Source organism: Tyto alba, unplaced genomic scaffold (assembly GCF_018691265.1).
Source record: "Tyto alba isolate M040663 unplaced genomic scaffold, T.alba_DEE_v4.0 Super-Scaffold_6, whole genome shotgun sequence".
Lineage (NCBI taxonomy): Eukaryota > Metazoa > Chordata > Aves > Strigiformes > Tytonidae > Tyto > Tyto alba.
In genome coordinates this window covers 23039248-23059946 of record NW_024881327.1, presented here as the reverse complement: position 1 = coordinate 23059946, position 20699 = coordinate 23039248, and the positions used below count along the sequence as shown (strand labels likewise).

At 38.8% G+C, this 20699-nt stretch overlaps 1 protein-coding gene across 4 annotated transcripts in view; it reads right to left on the bottom strand.

The window, feature by feature from the left end:
* Positions 1-318: 318 nt before the first annotated feature.
* CNOT7 (CCR4-NOT transcription complex subunit 7) overlaps positions 319-20699 on the bottom strand; it is a 20715-nt gene continuing 334 nt past the window's right edge. Inside the window, exons 1-7 of one of the 4 annotated variants that reach the window (XM_042808280.1) lie at positions 20574-20683; positions 19353-19559; positions 18848-19041; positions 15625-15786; positions 9582-9726; positions 4711-4821; positions 319-2039 (exon numbers count right to left, since the gene is read on the bottom strand). In XM_042808280.1, coding sequence (XP_042664214.1) covers positions 1911-2039; positions 4711-4821; positions 9582-9726; positions 15625-15786; positions 18848-19041; positions 19353-19469 — 858 coding nt within the window. In that variant the 5' untranslated portion in view covers positions 19470-19559; positions 20574-20683 and the 3' untranslated portion in view covers positions 319-1910. The other 3 variants (XM_042808279.1, XM_042808278.1, XM_042808281.1) reach the window with 3 other exon arrangements.

Below are 20699 nucleotides of genomic sequence, written 5' to 3'. Positions count from 1 at the left end.
GCCAAAGACAACCAAAAGTTAAAACCAGTCATGATCATCTAATGCATAATGGTATTAAAATACTAACGGGATTTGGATGCCTCAGTAGTAAATTGTAATCAACACTCTTGCAACTCCCATCAGTAGGAATGAAGTGATTGGAAACACATGAACAGAATTCTGCTCTGAAAGCAGAACTGGTCAGGGAGCAGTGAGTTAGATCGTTTTATAAGCACATGGAAGAGAACGATCATGCCCAAACAAAACAGAATACAGAACTGGACTGACTAAATACACACATTTCAGGAAAAGTTTTGCAACAAAACCACCACTCCATTCTTATGTAAGAAAACATTTCTTAGGCCTTTATTTACAAAAGCTTTAAAAACAAATACCCTCTGTTATGCAAATTATTTGTTGTTTAAAAAGGACCACCCAGGTACATCATTGTAATTCAATGAAAAAAGATGTTTGATTTTTTGTTTTTAGGTACAAGGTAAAACAGAGTAATTTGGCAGACATCTGGAGATTTTTCTACTATTGATTTCCGTGTCAAACACACACACACACACAGGTGCGCCCGCACGCACACACAGGCACACAATGTTGCACATTCCATCATTTCAGGCTAGTATTTAGCTATTCAATACCAAAAATCCTTCCTGCACAACTGCTCTGTACACATGCTATGCAGACTTAAGAACGTACTTTAGGGTCCTTTAAAACAATATATCTAAAATATATTGCTAAGATATACCCAAAAATAAACTAGCATTACACTCCTCAGGTAACTTTATTAGCTATAAGTTATTTATATTTTGTTGTTTCACAACAAATATCTGCAACATCTGTCTTTGTAGCAACTACAAAAAAAGCATGATTTCATTGTCCTTCTAATTCAATAATTCAATTAAATAGTATTTTTTCAGATCTTTGGGTTTTATCTTCAACTAAACTGACTTTCAAGAATCATCAAATCAAGTACATAATAAATATGACTTCATAAAAAATATTTGAGGTGTACATTACTAGAATAAAATCTAGGAAGTTAATCAAGGGAAGTGTGCCATTACAAAACTCCTACTATGCCAATATCCTTCAACTCTCAGCTTAATGGCAAAAATGCTAAATTCATAGCTGTTCTTTTCCTGAAGGGTGTAAAGCTGTTTTTTCAAGCTTCTTTCCCCCATCACAGAGCGGTTTGAAAGTAGCAGGTCAACCAGCAGTTGACACGTGCAGGATGTGTTTGAAGATGACTGAACACTAATAAAATAACAGCAGTTACTATGATTTCAGTAGTTTGTTTTGCTTGAACAAAGAGAGGTTATGCAGCAAATAAGCCTCACTTTCTGTGGGTTGAGATACCAAGGAAATACAGCGTGAAACTGCTAAACCTGGCAGATGATTGTTTTCTAGCTGAGGGCAAAAGAAAAAATAAAACTTCAAATAAAACAGAGGATCTGAGTCAGAGTCGCTCTCTAAAGTGCAAATTTGATGGTCCACAATCTTGAATAGCTAAAACGCCTGCATACTGGAAGGAATAGACATGAATGGGGGAGTTAGTTACAACCAGTGCCAGTTAACTTGGAGAAGGGAGGGGAAAGAGACAAAAAACTCTAAGATCAATGTAGGTAGGTTCACCAGACTATTCATTATGATTTAACTTTCCCCCTTCTCTCTGCCACACTGGTCCTATATATGCTTCTTCAAACGGGCTAGTCATGAGGCCAAAATGTAACCCAGAAAATTTTACGTGTCAATAGTAAGGTCAAAATCTGTGATAGGAACAGTCGAGTTTAGTACATAGAAAGGCAGGAAAGAAAGTGTGCTGAGAAAGGGGGAAAAAAAGCCTTATTGTCCAAGGGGTTCAACCAGAGATAAAACCTATATACAACCATGTGGAGGTCAAAAAGATGGCCTTTCACTTCATGTCATGACTGTTTGTTGGCTTCTTCTTCATATGCATTTCCTGTGCCATTTTGTACATAAGATGACCCCGAACCAAGGCCATATAAGTGGCCACAGTATTTGGCATCGTCAATGTGATCTTCAAAGAACATCTAAAGAGTTAAAAGAGAGACACAAATTATTGCCAAAGAAAAGGCTCAGCTTAAATAGAACTATAGAAAGGCTTTAAAATGTTCCTTTCTTTTTTTGCTTAAAATATCTAACCCCAAGGCGCAAAAGATGATATAATTAACGTAGCACAATCTCAACACATTATCAAAATGTGCTATATGACATGATTCTTCAAAGTAACTCTGTCAAGGAATACACTCAGTCTTCCTGTGAACCTTTTCTGACAAAATGGCCAAATGCAATTTTTTGATAATTTTGTATGATCAGTTATCACTCACTCTTCTGAAAGTGTAACGAAAATATTTCTCTAACTGATTTCTGTGGAGTTTCTCACAACAGGCATGTGCTTAGTATCCATCAGAAGTGCCTGTACTCTAACTACTCCTCAATGTGGGGGTTTTCATCATACTCTGTGTTGAAATGGAGGTATGTCCTAATTTATGTTATAAATCATTTCATAAGGAACAGCAAATTTTGTACCAAGTTAATTTTGTACTAAGCCTGCATTTACACCTTACAAGTCTTAATTGCAAACAGAACCTTTCAGTAGAAAACATATGAAACCCCATGATATTCTACTTTTCAGACCCAGGTTTTCAAGCAAAATCACAAACTACCCCAGAAAAATACAAACATAAACAACATTTTTTCACCTAAAATCATCCCGGCAACCCTGGACATCCCAGTGGTTGACACTGAGTCATCATCAACATCAGAAATCTAAGACAGCCAGAATCATGTAGAAGCAGACTAAATGCAGTACACAGTCTAAGTGCTGAGAAGTGCATACACCACACAAGCTGAAAACTTCTCCCTTCAAGTTTTGCTCTTGGCAGCACAGTCTGGATGAAAAGTTCTGGACTGCAAGAATTGGAGACCTCAGTTAAAAGTTTTAAAACTTCCAGCAGTTCTTAAAGAAACAAACAAGTAGGAAAACCCCAAAACAACAGCTCTACTGCTGTAGTATCAGTATTTAAGTATTTCTGATAGGAAGAAACAGATCAGTAACTTTTTTGGCTGGCACTCCAAAACCCAGCAAGCAAGTTGCAATTCCTTCATGGCAATCAGTAACAAAATTTTGGACCTCTAAAAGCATTGTAAAGTGAAGTTTCCTCACTCAACAATACATTGTTAAACAATGAACTCTACAGAAAAGGCTTTAAAAATGCACATTAAATATAATTCTTCCTGCTGATTATTGTGTCCTTATTTAGAGATACTGTATTGGCAAAGAATATCTGAAAGTACTGAAAAAACCATTGTAAACAATCCATCTTCGTTGGCTTAATTAAGTGAGTGTTTTGCACTAAAAAAAACTCAAAGATTTCTGCTTCACCCAATAAGAGGTTTTGGTAAGCAAATTCAAGAAGCCAAGTTGCCATGTAATACAAACTGCATCTCATTACAGAAACAATCATGGGTTTGAACCTTTCCCTCTAGAAAGCTAACATGAAAAGCAGTACCTTAGGCATGATTATCATATACTTTCCCCTTCCCTTTATCTGCTTTGGATTTTGTTTCAAATTCAAGAGCAAAAGATTAACAATACCAGGCAGACGGCAGTTAGCCACTCTGGGCTTGGATCATACCAGAAACACAATCCTCTCTGTTGCATCTGCAGCCCATGACCCACTTGACAACTGCAACAGTCCCAGCAGAGGCAGAACAGTGTTAGGATGAGCAAACCAGCTTAAGTCACAGCGGTTATTTTTCACCTGCTGTCCCACCAGTACTTGTCAGAAACTCCTGGTCATTTTCTCCTTTATACAAAAAGCTGGATTACAGAAGGTAAACACCTCAGCATACAATAATAAACCTTATTAAAAGATAAGGTTTGCTATTGCCGTCCATTTTGACATGGTAAATGACACTGAATTGCTGGCAGAATGCCACATTCAGATGCACCAGCATTTGTCCAGTGCAAGTGCTTTCCAGAAGAGACCCTTCAATGTTAGTTCTGATAATGCAAAATATCCTAGTATCTTCCTGTTGTATGCAGACAAGTAGGAAGGAAATGTGAAGCTTGTAAAACCTGATTTTCCCTTGCTGCAAACCTTGAAATAATTGACCAATGTATAAACTTTTAGCATCTGAGTTAATCTATGCTTTACTAAATGGTAAGGAATAAATGCATGGACATTCCCCACCGCAGCCTGAAGGTCATTATTTAATATATCTATAGCCTGCAAGTATAGCTATAAGTGTCTAGCCAACACTCTTTCCCTCCTCTAGGCCTGTCACGAGCAGCAGTGCACACCAGCTGGGTATTGCACTGAGCAGAAACCCCGAAAAAATTGGCTTGAGTATGGTCACCCAGAAAGGAGTCTGACTCCAGCAGTTCATAACTCACTGCAGCAGCCACTTAAAAAAAAAGGTACTCTGCAAAACAGGGAAAAAAAAAAAAAATTAAAAATCCAAAGCCAGGCACAGGCTGGAAACAGGAAGCAATACAGCAGCTAAGCAATGAATCAGTAAAGCTGGTTCCCACTTACTCTGAGGAAAATACAGGTGGGGCTTATTTATGTTAAGAAAGCAGTGACACCTGGAGCCCTTTAGAGACCTCCTTAAAATACAGCAGAATTATCAGAATCAGGAATTCCATCTGACTATCACAACATGCTACTATCAGAGAAAACCAATATATCCACCTACTTCTCTCATTTTGAAAAAGGCCATTCCTGTGAGTAAAGAATCAGATCCTGCCTGATGCTGTGGTCCTATCCTTTCCAGCTCTAACTGCTCAGCCACTTCTTGTAATCCACCCTGAAAAATAAAACATTTCTGTTAACTGCTGACAAAAATTACATCAGAAAACTGAACAGCTATATTTGGGAAAATCTGTTACACAAGTCATACAACCTAGGGTATATTTTAACAGCACAGTAGCTGAAACCATCACCATATTAGTCACTATACTAGATACACACCTGAATAATCAAACTTTCAGTAGCAATAGCAGCATTAGAATTCTGTGTCAGTACTGATTAAATAAAGCAGTATCTGTGACCAACAAAACTACTACTCCTTCATGTTCCAAGCTTCTCCAGTAACCAGATGTCATTATTTAACAAAACAGTTCCTTCAAGATGTTGAAAGGACTGGCAATGCTGAAGAACAAAACCAGGTGTTCCCGTACTCCTCCTGTTTGAATGAAAGTTGTTCTACAAACACAAGAATTCAAGTGTTTACAATTAAAGTGCCCATATGCTTCCTTGTGTTAAAGTATCTAGACTTCCTCTCAAATGGATCTTTTTCATTCCACTTACCTTTCAGCAATTGAGAGTTCTTCCACTTCCCTTCACAAAAACTGAGAATATCTTTAAGTATCTAGAACACTACCGGAGTCCAGGAAAGTTACACAGCAGGCACTTAGAAATCAGGTGGTAAAGTCAAAAAAGGAAGAAAGTGCCCACTCCATCTCTACAAGACATTCTACCCCTCTTTAAAGTTTGTTTCATTAGCTGCTGTACGAGAGGGGAAAAAAACATGAAAAAAAAAAATCCATCATCTTGCTCCTAGTTTTCTAAGATACTAAAAGCCAATGGTATAGCCAGCTTTTCTGTTAGAGATGTATATTTAATAGTCACATGCGCAATGAAACCTACTTCTTAAAAAAGTATATAAGCATCTCGTATACAGAAAGGGAACAATTTAAAAAAGTAATTGTCTGCTTTGAATGCTGATACATGGTATAAAAGGACAGACTGTGAAGCTGTAGACATCACTCCAAAGCTGCAAATCTATCTGCTCTTAAAGGTAAAACTTCTCCAGGTTTGAAGCAAATTTTCTCCCCAATAAGCTTTTGTGAAAAACTATTCCCTTAACTGCAAGGTGACTAAATAAACCTCTTTTTAGTGTCCCTCAAAATAGTAATAACCAGTACTTGTGGAAGCAAACCTGTCAGAAGTCAGTTTCATTTTACATAGCTATCACAGATCAGTTGAAGGATAGACACGTTATACTGTAACTGCAATCTTTTAATGCTGTAAGCTACACTGTGAGCACATAATTTTGTATATATTTTTTTTTCCCACCGTTAAGCCATAAAGCTACTAGAAACAGACTAAAGCACATGCACATGCTTTAATGTCTAGAAAGATAAAAAAAAAAGTCAAAATCCTTAGTGCTGCCATAAGCTTTGCAAGGCAAAAATGTTGCAGAGAGGCAATGCTTTTAAAGAAAGACTGCCTAGTATCTGAGTTCACCTTTCCTCACACTCTTAACCTGCTTCAAGTACAGGAAAGAAAGCAGTAAGAGGCAAAGGCGTAACAGTCAAAGTTAAAACTCAAAAAACAATAAAGTCTGACCTGAAAAATCAGATTAAACATTATGAAAATTCCTGTGAATCTTACAGCAACAGGTTTGTGTCTGGGTTTGTTTTGTTTAGAAAGATGGAAGGTTCAGCAGTAACATTCCCAAGTAACACCTACAAACCAAGATGAAAACCTAGTACTGGTTGTACTAGCTTGAGTAGCAGGAATATGTTTACAGAAGTTTAAGATAACAGTAAGTCTATACACTGCACAGTTAAGCACTGAAGCCAGCTTGTTTTCTTTAGGTGCTTGGATACAACATTTGAACACTGCAAACATGCTCAGTTACTTAATTTACACTCTCAAAAACGTGCTGAGGGTTGGTGGGCAGGGGAAAAAAGTGCATCTCGGGTACAAGCACGTTCTCTGCTTTCTAACTCCAATAATGAGCAGTTAGAGTTAGCAACAGCAGTTGGATCCACCCCCTTTTCAAAGCACAATTTCCTGCTCCTAAACCCTCTGCTTCCTCAGGCTGTGAATTAGCAGTGCACCATAATCAGGTTCTGCTACCTGTAAGACTATCTACCCTAGCTTCAAATAACTGATGAAAAAACACTCAAGAATAAAAATCACTAATATTTACACAGCAGCTGCAAGGTCTGGAATGCAGAGTTAGTAATTCAAAATTTACAGTAAAAGCAGCCTACAGAAGAACACTTTGAAAACAGTGGTTTTAACAGTATATATTTATTTGTAAATATATCACCCACCACTTGTGTGGAACTTCTTGTTCTATAACTCCAATAACTACAGAATAAAATTTGGCTGTCTCTGAAAATTAATAAACTATTGAGATTCTCTTTTAGGCAAGACTTTTGCACTCCAGATAAGAACATTTTACTCCCGGAGAAAGAGATTCTTCCTAAGTTTTCAGAGGATTGGTCTTTCAATGAAAAGATCACAGAATGATTTACATAATCACACTGTCATAGTCAACAGAAAATCCAGTTCAAACTCTTGTTTCACAGCACTTGAACCAAAGTTCATTGTTCTGTACAAACCCCCCATATAAAAAGCAAGTTTCTAACAAGGTCTGTAAATCTATATTAGAGTTGCCATTACTATCAAAAGGTTTGGAATTGTCTACATAGAAAAATTTTTAGAGAACAAGCAAGAGTTTAACCTATACCACATTAGTACCTCAAGTTAACTCCCAACCTGCATGCCAGTAAATTACATTCATGTCCATTCAGGTTAGAGTAGCATACTGTAAATTCACACACTACTTAATTCCACAAAAAGCGCATCAGCCAGCTTCCCCAATCCTGAAGCATATTTCTCTTCTCCATGACAAGAATTCTTTTTTGGGTGTGTGAGGGCAGGGAGTGGGGGATCTACAGCAAGTCAGTGACAGTGACTTTCATATGAAAAGTAACTTAGACAAGTCAATAAAGGACAACTGCACAGCAGTTCAATTCACTGCAATTTAATAAGAGATTGAAAGTGACACATGTTAGGAGACAGAGCATGCAATTTTAGAGTCACAACACTGAACGTTTAGCAATTTGTTTCAGACAGCTGCTCTCAGTACAGTACAAGTGCACCATGTCGTCACTGGTAAATTTGGAGGGGTAAGGTAGTCCACACCCCTTCCCCTGCTGTCACTACCAGTCTGCAGGTTAGCTGACAGGATCAAGATTTACCGCAGGAAAGCTGACATCCATATTCAGCTCTGAAAAAAAAAATAAATCACCCTTGTTCTGAAGGTTTGCTGAAATAAAACCTGTGAAGGTGGTTCTTGTATTCCAAAAACCATTAGTGTCTCTAAACAATGTAGGTTACACAAAATTATGTCCTAATGAAATGACAGTAAATACAATTCCCTTCTCCCCAAACCCAGTGGGAATGCCACCTCCGGCATGGTGACACGGAACCTTATTCTGTCACCTTTCCTACGTCACTGAAGTTGGATTATAAATTCTGGTTTTGGTCAGTGTGTTGTCACCACTGAGACAACAGATGCTTTACTTTACTTTCTCACTCATGGTGAAGTAAGGATGTTTTTTGTTTGGGATTCCTCTCCATCCCTCCTTTAAGACTCCTGAAGTTTATGAGCATTTCATATTTTCTTCTGGCTCTGTGGAGAAAAACTGTTTCTAAGATGTTCTCTAATACTCAGCTATTTCTCCAGCTGGTTCTACCAGTAACAACTCTAAATGAACAGAGGTAGGTATACTTTTCTTACTAACTGGGAGATCGCCGTTTTCAACATTAATTTGATTAACAAAAGGATTTACACAATTCACTTCCCACACAAGCAGGCTACTACTTAATTACACACCATTAGTTTATCTCAGAAAGAAACAGAGGACTATAAACACCACACAGATCACTAGTTCAGCACAACAGAGTGGCAAGACATCCCTTAGGATATACTACAGTGTTCTTTTTCCTGCAGGTTCTCATTAAGAAAGCCTAGAGAATTGAGTTACTTTCCACAAAAGCAGTGAGTCATTAATTGCCTCAGACGAGCGATGCACCTCACTCCAGCAGCAGTCCGGACTCTTACAGTTCTTTGGCAAGTAAATCTGTTAATCCCTGTAGCATCTTTCTTTCACTTGCTGTCTTCCCCTTCACATACTTATTATCAGTTTCCATTCATTCTCCAGTCCAATAAATATCCAAATTTTATGCCTGATAGAGTAAGCCAATTAGTAGCCCCGCTGGCCTGACACGAGAAATTAGTTTCTAGTACTGTATTGTTTTTCCTAGAAGTCACATGTTGTCCCTCAACATACGCTGTTGTATATCTTTCCTTATAGGGCCATCTGAAACATTCTTCGCTCCATTCCTCTTCAAGACACTTCCACAGCATCACCGTTGCAATTATCTTTGCCAAGACGACTGCAGTCCTTTAGTGGACTGCACAATGAGGAAATAAGAGTATATGAAACCCATCAATTCTTATGGCTCAAAAAGTAAAGGATTAATTCCAAACATGGGTTTATCATCTGTCAAACATCGGGCACTATACATACAGTATCAACATGCTATTTTTAACTGGTAAGCAGTTATAAAAATTAGTGTGATCCTACCTGCTTCTACTAATAGCCTTTAATATTACATACACAAAGCTCAAGACAACAATGTTTAATAAGTATTATCAAAGAAAAAACAGAAAATAAAAATATAGAAAATAAGTATTTTTAAGCAGAAAGTACTGTGTCTCCAAACCCAAAACTTGTTCTGAGTCATTAACAGATTACTTACCTTCAGATTTTTGCAACTCTTCATGAGATACTTTACATCATAGATGACAGGGAAAAACAATCGCAGTATCTCAAAGAAGTCCAGCTCTTCTTCAGGTAAATTAGAGTTTGTCAGGATTTTGATTAGATAGCCAAAGTCATATCCACTGCAAATTAATAACAAAAACAATATAAGTAAATAACTTAGAAGCATCCTTCTCTCTTCCAGCATCAAGACTTTACTACAGAACATTTTGCTTAAATTCAGTCAAGACTGACTTACAAAAGACTAAGCCTCAGTGTAAATGACCCCATTCCAGAGAAAATATTTTAATTTAGTCTGAATAAGGCCAAGTGAGTAAGCAAAAAGATCTATCTAGAGGAGTTTCTCTAAGTCCTGAAACAAGGTACTGATGCTGGGGCTTCACCTGGTAAGAACTTACACCAGAAAGACTCCTAGCTGGTTCCTTTCACACGGACTGGAGTTTCTCACTACAGAGGGACTTCTACAGTTCTTGAAACCCAAAAGATTCATGAGTTTCCAGAGCCAACACGTTTGTGCCTGGAGGCAAGCTTCACCCTCAGCAACAAAGAGTGGATTGACTTTCAACTTTCACAATTAAATCAGCACACAGACAACTGAAAAATTTAATGGTTTGTAGACTATTACTCTATCCTTGCCTCCAAAAAGAGTAAGTTGGAAAAATTGTGTTTACATGTAAGTCAGCAGGAGGCAGCAAGATAACTGAGCGGCACAGGTTTGGTAGAAGAAACTGAAGTACAGTGTGTGTGCGTGGTTGAGAGAAGAGTTTGGGAAGACTTCCTTCTCAATAGCTTGATTGAAAAAAGAGGACACAGGAATGAGGTGTGGCAGCAAAAGGGGAAACCATGTACTTCTACAAAGGGTTATGAGAGGAAACAGAGGTTTTAAAGCATAGAAAAGATGTATGTTGGGTATTAAGCAGGACTGAACACCAGAGCAAAAAGCAGTGATAACTAGTTATCCTTCTCTCGAGGAAGGCAGAGATTACAAACCAGATTATTCATGATATTATTCACGAATCTGATCTGTTATGATCCCTTGTACTTGGAGGACTGCTCATGTACATATGCACTGACTAGATGGTTCTCATCTTTCCTACTAGGCTTGCATTGAACCAAATCATTTCCTAGATTTTATTGACATGCAATTTTTAAAATGCCTGTACTAACAAATATGATGAAAACACACAGTAGGGCTGCCTCTAGTGAAGGCTGCATCAGCTTTGCTGCTTAAAGAACCTTAACATATAGTTGAAACACAATTCAGGTGAATAGGTGGCCATCACAGACTTCAAATTCCCAGTTTAAGACTTCGTATTTGTTCTTGGTTACATAAGGATCATATTCAAACCCAAGATTTTTGCAACTTGGTAAACACCAGCTGAGATCTTTAACTGCGAGATGAGCAATACAGAAGACAAATCAGTGAAGAGTACCGTACCACTGATCCTGTGGACATTTAGCACCCACGAAGACTGGTGACTTCTGATGTAGGCTCAAGGCTTTAGCTTGCATGCTTAATGTAGACAGGAGTGCTTTTTGTACCTTTTGTATATGATGGGCTTCTCTACATCATCTTTATCTTATGAATTTCTAGACAGAGGGTAGAAAATCTTGAACATACTCTGAATGAATGGACTGGCTGCTAAAAGTCCATTAATACAAGATATACAAAAGGTACACACTATTGCAGCTCTCCCATGGGGGTTTCCAGTGCTCTGAACAGGAATTTCATGTTGAATCAATCCTGCACTGCATCTGGTGCTTGCAAGCTGTGCTGGCAGCACTCCAATCTCCACAGCGGCAGCCACTGGCCAGGGAGCAAAGGAGCCAGAGATAAAGAAGGATTTCAACAGTCTTACAAAGTAAAAACCTGTAGTATGTTTAGAAAAACAGTAGCTTGAAAGCCTAATTTTATTAGATCACCTATGAGGCCATGGGGGGGGGAGGGTGGGAAGAAGTGGTGGGGAAGCCTGTATCAGCATAAAGCCCTCTATAGACAAAGAAAAGAAAAAGTCCACATTAGCAAAAAGGGCTGCTCAGAAAGATGTAAGAACACTGTACAGGATTAAGGAGACTTACTCCTCTAGAGATTAGAGATCTTATTAACTCACTGAATTCCTGATAACTTGAGTCACAAGGATGACCGATAACAGCTGTATTAAAACTTTTAAAGTGAAGAAAACCGTATTTATGCTCCTCTTTCAAAAAAAAAAAAAAGTTTTTGACTCCCCTCCTCTTCCAGTAAAAATTATGTACATAACTGAATGACTAGAAAACACATGCTCTCAAACATTTCCAATTTCTATTAAGAAGGATGTACTGTAAGAAAAGTCAAGATTCATTTACTATTTGTACTGAGAGGGAGCAGGCTATCATAAAACTGCAATTTGGATGAAGAATATTTTTTTTTTCCCCCCTTGGAGATTGTAGCAGATTCTTTCATTTTGGGATCCTCATACAGAAAAAGGAAACAGGCTAACTGAACAGAGGATTTAATAGGCACGATTATTCTCCCATTGCATGATAGCATTCAGTCAGATATCTGTTCTTGGATCCTAAGAACAGATTAGGTTTAGTTAGCTCAGCAAAATGATGTCTCACATTCTTTCAGTTCCAGCTGTTTACACTTAGTCCCACTGTGCTCATAACAATCATCACAAACCACACTTTACTAATCACAATGCAGTACCAAGGCATTTACATAATCTTTTTAGTATACTTTTGGGGGGATAATGTGCTCCAGTCATCCAAGCTTATGTAGACATAACAACTGTCACTCCAATTCAAGACCAAGATATAACTAGTTCAAAAAATTTTGAGTGGCCACTGCTGAATGCTAACAGAAGGGTAAGAAAGTCCACAGTGAGCAATTATGTAATTACCTGCGCATTAAAAAGTTTTCTTCTAATCCTCTAACAGGCAATTAGCGGTTGGTTTATACCCTGAAGCACACAGGCTTCCTTTCCTTAAGAAGCTTTCACCATTTCTAATATATTCACCTAAAGTTACTTAGTGCAGCTAGCCACAATCCCTGGAGCTATACAGCAATATAAGCACTCTTATAATCACCTCTTTTTTTTTTCCTCCCACTGAGCATGGACATCAGCAGGCAACAAGACCATGGAAAAGATCAAACATCAAACATGTCTATTTTTTCCCTTACTATCCAGAAAGAATTCAGATAGGCAATTAATAACAAATTCTATTCAAGGACCAACAGTCTGAAATAAATCAAAACCTGACAGAGCTGAGAAAACTTTACTTCATTTTATAACTGGGTAATAGAAATCAGCCAACAGATTACATTTTTGTAAAATCAGACACAAATTATTATTGAAATATAATAGCTTGGAACTTTCCAGCTTCCCAAAAACATCTGGGTTAAGAGGCATGTTTGCACAGAGCCTCCAAAGGTAGATTGAGGAGGTTGCACACAGGTGGACACTCAATGCTTCAGTGTGCTTTAACACACACAAAAGATTTGATGGAGTTCCTTATGAAGTTGCAGTATACAAGAATTGGTGACAGTGAAAAGGTTTCTTTGCTCGTGACTGGGAGAACTGCAGGTCCACACAGATCTGCCTATAGGTCAGGATGCCAACACAGCTGTATCAAATGCAGAGATAAAAAGCACACAAAGAAAACTATTTGATAAGCTAAGATATTTGAAATAAACTACGTAAGAGTTCAAGGAAATCAAAGACTAGGAACTGAAACAAAATGAGAACATAACCTCACATTCTGAGAAAGGAGTAATTCCCCTCTGTCCGCTTCCTAAGAGACTCATGAATTTTGAGGGTTAGTAGTAATTAAAGCATTTTAAGGAAACAGAAGCAATAGCAGAGTCAGCAACTATCAAGCACAGCTTTTTTAGTCAAGGAACTCCTCCACGGAGAGGTGACATGAAACACATTTTCAACCGAGCAAGTTTCCACTGATAGAACATCATCACAATCAACTTAAGATATATTTAGAAACAGCTGTTTACTATTATTTGTGGTACATTTTATGTGACCCATGATCATTTATAGCTTTGTGCAATTTTAGCTTCCTCAGAACTTAATCTACTACTCTAGGGTTTTGTGCTCAAGGTAATATCAACATGCTCTCTCAAGCACAAAAGCCTTTACTCTCCGACTTCAAGCAGAGTTGTGGATAATCAGTGTTTGACAAACATTTGCTAGAATACCTGTCTTAAGAGGATTTCTAAAGCTATTTTCAATGAAGACCACAACAGAAATTCGTTTTAGCACAGGTGAAACTGGACTTTATTAAAGCCATTCCAAAATCTTTCAGAAGCTGCACTAGTAAAACCAGCATTACTGCACATAGTTTGCACTATACTTTGACCAGCATATTAGTCAGCAATCACACACAATCAATATATTTAAGCTTTTAAAAAAATCCCTAGTGTAGAAATGGCTCAGGTATACTTTTGCTAGGATAGCTTACACTTGGCCCTTAAAGTTATTAGGCAATATTGGAAAAACATAATATTGTAGCTGTAGCTGCTTCTACATAGCAGCATCTCTTGATGTACCATACACGCATAACATGCCTCACCCTCCCCTTCTCCTGAACCATCCAAGTTATTTTACTGTAGTCAAGTGTAAATCACAAATACGCATATAATAATGGGTTTGAGAAGCCAAAAGAAACTTAATTCACTAATTCAGCCTTTGTAATGATTTTGACACAGTTCACTGCATCCTTGTTCCAGTATTTTTCCCCAAAGTGCTACCCTAGCAGCAAGATAGAAAGATTATTTTGGAATCATACTGAGAGTCAAGACAGCTGCAAGCAGAAGATGTAGGCAGATTAGGTAATAAGCATACTCAAAGAGGACCCTCCTGGGGTTTTTTAACTGTCTCTTATTTTTCCTGCTCTTCATATTGGAGAGTCAGTCTAAGACTTGCTTTCTACAAAGCAAGTCAAAATGATGAATTCTGCAACAGGCTGTTACATGCACCTTTCTACTACTGTTACATACTCCTTGCTGAAGCAATCTTTATTTTTCAGTTGGTCAATAACATAAACACTCCTCTAATTCCATGATACTTTCTCTCCTCCAACCTCCCCTCCAAGATTTAATACTTAAGGATGAAGAATTTGGGTTTTCTTATAATTGCATCATCTACTTATTACCACATACCAACTTAGCATGCATGATAAATAATAAGGCTGTAAGGAAACTACTAGTCTCAGCTAAAACATTTGTTCTACCTTTGTTGACTTACTTAGCAGCCAGCATTTAAGATGTCAACCTGTGGGCATCACATATCAATAAGCCTTTAAAACCACTGTTGCTTGCAAAAACTGCAAATGTTCTCTGGCACAGTTAACCATACAACAACTATTCCGTAAGTTTTAAAGTGTTAAATCTTATTAACAGCCAAAGATCTTTTGTATCTTGACAGATTCATAGAGATTTAGCATTTGCATTTCTATTTCTACTTGGAAGATGAGTTCCTGTGATGGAATAAATAGTAAAATATTCATTACTGAAGCCTCAAATTGAGGCTTATCAGCACTCTCCTCCCAAACACAGTAATTTTCAGCTGCTCAGATTACCAAGAGATTTAAAACAAATTTTAAAATGCTTTATAAAACTCTTCACTGGTAATTCTGTGGTCTCTCCCTTGAGGCAAACAGTATTTGCTCAAGAATTGCTTAGGAATAGTTTGCTTTTAGCATTGTTACTATTGTTACTCACCTATGTGATATTAAAAGGTACAATGCCACCTGCTGGTTTAGGAGTTTCACTTTTTTCTGGTTTACAGTTTCCTGGCTACAGTGTAAACACCATAAATAAGACACCAGCACCACCTCATACACTCTATTCTTCTAATACAGAATGGTGCTATAGATACCACAGCAGTAATATTTTCCAAGTCTTAGAAACCAATATATGTGCTATACACACTATCAGATGTATGCCACTTAACACGAAATGTAAAATCCAAGCTCTAGAATTCAACAATCAATATTGAAAACTCAAATACTTAACATGCAGAATTTACCTATGAAAGGAAAGCCACTTGACTCCTTCACACAGTACAACTCCTGATGTCATAAGCAGTTCTGCAAAGTACTGCGTCTCAATTCCTTCTTCTTCATGCTTTTTAAACTGGATACCAGATGTCGTCAAAAGTTCAATAGAATCCTGGGCATACATATCTTCTCTACAAAGAGAGGAAAAGTAAGTTTTAAAAATCTACAAGACTCAGTGATTACAAATCTGGTAACATTTAATTATGCTATTCATTCCACAGACTTCACTAGCATAGAGCAGAGCAACTTCACTTTGTTCTGTTAGTTACAGAAACAACCATTTTTCATAGGTTTTGTTAACCTTCAGCAACATTTCACCATTCCTGGCACCTCCATTTAACCTCCTTCATAAAAACCTAGTTCCTGCTCCTCTTCCTGTTACCTAGAACTCCCCTTTTGCAAATCTGCAGAGGAAAGTGAATGTATGAATACCGGTATTTTACCAAATGAGATCCATTACTTTAACTGGGACAAATTAAATTTAACAGAACAGTAACATGTTACATTATAGACATAGGAACAGTACTCTCCAGATCCCAATGCTGCATTAGTTCTGTGGATAATATTTCCCACACATTTCTTGCAATTTAAGCTAATATAAATGTTTAGACACATGTTCATCAAAACCTCCTTCTCACTACAACTGGAAATTGAGTACTTGCTCCATCTAGTCAATCCTTAAAATTCAAGTAACCTAACATTTTCTTTCTAAACAACCAAATCCAAGAGCGATATATTGGACATAAAATTTAGCAGGATGGAAAAAAATTCCTCTGTGCCTTGTCTGATCCCCTCTTATCCTTCTATTTATTCCCTTTACCCCTAACATTTCTATAAAGTCTTAAGGATTCTGTGATGAAATAGACAGGGTTCTTTTTTTCCTAAAGTTTAATCTATATCATCATAACAAAGACACAGAATTGTTAACTGAAAAAAATTTAAAAAGCATACATGGCTTACTTAGAAGATTATATTCATATTACTGTCAGCAACATACTATTCTACAAAGTCTCCTCAGTGTATAGTCTTCAACTTTAATAAAAAACAGCCAAAACAAAACACAAAAAATAAAAGACAACCAATATATCAAACTTTACTATTAGATTCAGCCATAGACTCTGATTCCTTATTCCTAATAGCAAGTTATCATTCATCAGAACATCGAGATACATTCTCAAGATGTACTGTATCTTTTCTTCCTCCCTCCCACACAGCTGCTCATTAGTTCTCCAGCTTTAAGGCATCAGCTTCCCAACACCTGTCCATCTCCATAACACATTAAAGAACCCATCCAAAACAAACATGCCTATTTTTACAAAAAGAAGTTTTAGTTCTAGTTTGTTGTTCTGCACTAGTCGGGTGGATAGTTAGTCTCGGGAAATATTTACGTTCTTTAAAAGCACACTATAACAAGACCTGGCTGGAACCACACACAAAAGAATTACCTTCTAGGAACAGCCAACAGCTGTTTTGCTTTAGGAACAGAACACTTGGCACAGTGCCACTTCCCAAAAGGAAGTTTAGAAACAGACAAAAATAAGTCATTTCTCCACCCACGTAAAAGAAATATTCATGTTTCAAGCAGCACTTAACTATCTCACCTTTTTGTACAAGATCCCCTCTGAACTAGTCACCTAACTTGTTACTAACTATATCTTGCCTTACTAAGCTGTCTTATCTATGCAGCATCTGGCACAAATTAATGGAAAACTACTTTTCTTTTTAGCTGCTTGACATTAAGTAGTCCTTTGAAGCTCAGCAAATAATCAGCACAGGCTCCTCTTCCCAGATCAGTTTGGAGGTTATTAGTTCCTTCCTCCTCTTTCTCCAATACTTAGCAGGATTAGTATTTTTCTGTTAAGACAATGGATAACTTCCATTCAGCATTTATAAGGCCAAGTAAGGCCTGAGATACCAAAATATCAAACCTGCACTTCCTTCTTTCAAGAGGTGCTTCAAACAAAACTAGAAAGAGCATGTCATTCCTCAGACCAAACTGATTTGTGACAAGCCACAGCACTGCTTGTTTAGAAAAGCAGAAAGATCAGGAGAGACAGCAGCAGTTTCCTTCTTTGTAAGAACCCCGATTACTTTGAAAGCCAAGTCTTTATCTGCAGAAAAAAAGGTTCTCTGAGCCTCCTTTGTAGGCTGCAGTTTTAACTTGCGTATATCAAGCTGTTCAGTGACCAGCTTGTAACACAACTGCCAAAAAACTCCAAGCCTTCAACACATTTACATTCAAGAAGTTCTTGCTCAATTCAGGCCACATAAAAACCTATCAGATCAATTTCGCTTACTTCAGGAAAAATTCAAGATACTAGTAACCTAGTCAACTACCTGCTAAAGATATAACGAGAACTCCACAGAAGTGTCTCATCCCACTGGAAAAGTTAGGTTTATACTTAAAGGTTTATCGCTGATAAAAATCACATTGTGAAACAAAGTTCAAATTACTAATCCAACAGGTAGTGAAAATGAGCTCGCTTTTTAACCAAAAATTTACACAAAATAATCCAGAACAAAAATCTCCACAGGAGTTATACTATAGAAGCAATAACCCCTTTCAACCTATTATCGAAGATAATTAAAATACAGTAGCTTAATACAGTAAGTTACTCTGAAAGCACAAGAAAAGCTGCTGCAGTATTAAAAGGTTGACCGTATATTACCTAGAACCTTATCTAGAACTTGTTTTCTAACAAGAATAACATTATTTTAAAGACGACAGAGCACACTTGCTTTAGAACTTGCTGGTAACATCATGCTTCTTTTTTAGTCACTTCGGCAACATAATATTTTTTTCTTCACATGTATTTTCCATTTAAAAATATGTAAAGAAATAACATGTGACTTCTATAACAACTAGTAAGAGTTAAACTAAGTCAAGGTAGAAGCACTCTATAGTGATAGATATGAAAATGCAGAGCTAACTCTTGGATAAAGCAAAAATGCCTCTTTTCAGAACTTGTTGAAATTGCTCAGTATTTTTTACCAAATTATCAACAGTAAGACAGACTGCACAGAAATTAGGGAAGAAAGCATGTGTTTGGCTGACAAAAGTTTCCCTCACACAAAGTATCTATAGTATTCCAGTCATATAGACAAAAACGGTTGCTATAGCTTTCACAATCTGCAAGACATTTTCAGTAAGTCAGAAACATACATTCAACAGCACAGACACTCAACACTTACGTTAAATTAAATTTAAAATTGAATTGCCAAGTTGAAGTTCCTGGAGGGTATTCTCCTTGCTCATTCATAAATGTCAGTCCTAGCTGAATTATTTTTAACAAGTCTACATTGCAGCGTAATAATTGGTACTGATAGTCTGCATTGCTTCTGAATTCTCCAATAGGCCTTGCAACTACTCCTGGAAATTCTGTATCCTGTAAGAACAGAATGAGAACTTAAAAATTCATCAAGACACCCATAAAAACGTATGTTGTTCATTTTTAATAAAACACATTTCAAGCATCGAACAGCTTCATAGCTGAAGAGTACTGTGTGTAAATTTACCTTTTAAAAACATAATAGATTAGGATCATAATGTTTATCCAATGTTAATTCAAAATTAAGAATCCATTATTCTTTCAATTAAAACGGATGAACAAGTTTACAGCTTTAATTTACTCATATCAAATTAAGTCATCATGCTTTCTGTGGCAATTTGCTACATAAACATCAAGCGCACACTTACCATAGCTACGTAGTTATACTTCCGTATAACTTGACGAATTTTTTTCATCTCTTCATCCAAGTTACAAGCCCAAACTTCACAGATTCTTTGGCTATGGTCTACGGTAGCTGCTGGCATAGTGCGGGGCTTTAGAGACCATACATCAAAAGTTACACTTGACCAAAGCTCAGTTACATAAAGAGAACTTCAGTTATTTGGGTTTCTAACCTATGAGACAAAGAAAGTAAAGTATCAAAGCGTAAGTTTTTATTCTTCATTTATCTGAAACAACACTCAAACACCAGGAACAAGCCTTACTCTGCAGAATAAAGAACCGAAGATAACCACCAAAGTCCTGTGAATTTCAGCTACATGAGTTCAGACTACTATCCAAAACTAAAACTTTACATTTTGTTAGCAACTTCATTTCTTGCACAAAGCCAGGCAAACCGGCAAGGCGCGCTATAGTTCAAGAGATAAGATAGCTGAACCCACAAGCGTTATTCCCCCACGGGTTAGCAGAGCGCATTCCTGTGGGTCCCGCGGCTGCGTGCAACACGAAACGAAGCAGCAAAGTGACAATTAACGTAACGCCGAACTCGGGGACGCCGTGGACGAGAGCCACCCAGGCAGGAGAAGCTCTTTGGGCTCGTACGGGCCGCGCTAAGCCCCGACAGCGACTCCAGAGGACCCAAACGCTCACCGACAGACCCGGGCTCACGCCCCGACCGCCTCCTTCTACCTACACGGCCTTACGAGCGCCCCGAGGAGCCCGACCAGCGCGGCACCCCTCGACGGGGCGCAACTGGGAAGGGGCCGCCCCGGCTTAACACCCCCCCCCCCCCCCCTCCCCGGCCCAGCCGCGCGTCCCACGGAGACGCCACCCGGCCCCAGCGGGCCGGCGCGGTTACCGGTAAGGCCCCGGGGCCTCCGCGGGCCCGAGCGGGGCACGGCTACACCGAGGAGAGGGGGGTACGGGGCCGCTCTCCGCTCCCTCCCTCCCCCCGCCCGGCTCCCCGCCCCTCGCTCGCTCACACTCTGGGCCGGGCCGGGCCGGGCCGCGGCGGGTCTGGCGAGGCCCCGCGGCGGCCCCCGACGCCCCAGAGCCGCCAGTCGCCGCGCGCAGCCGCCAGAAGCGCTGCCCCCACCAGCCCCGCCGCACAAAGCCATTACATCATCGCGCCGCGCCGCCGCCTTTCCTTCCTCCCTTCCTTCCTGCCTTCCTTCCCTTCCCCTCCTCACCGCTGACCGACAGCGGGGGCGCCAATCACCGGCCGCTCCGCCCTTCCCCGCCCCGCCTCCTCCCCCGTGCCCGGGCCTGCGCCGCTCCTTCCTCCTCCTCGGCTGCGGGTGGCGGGCGCGCGGCGG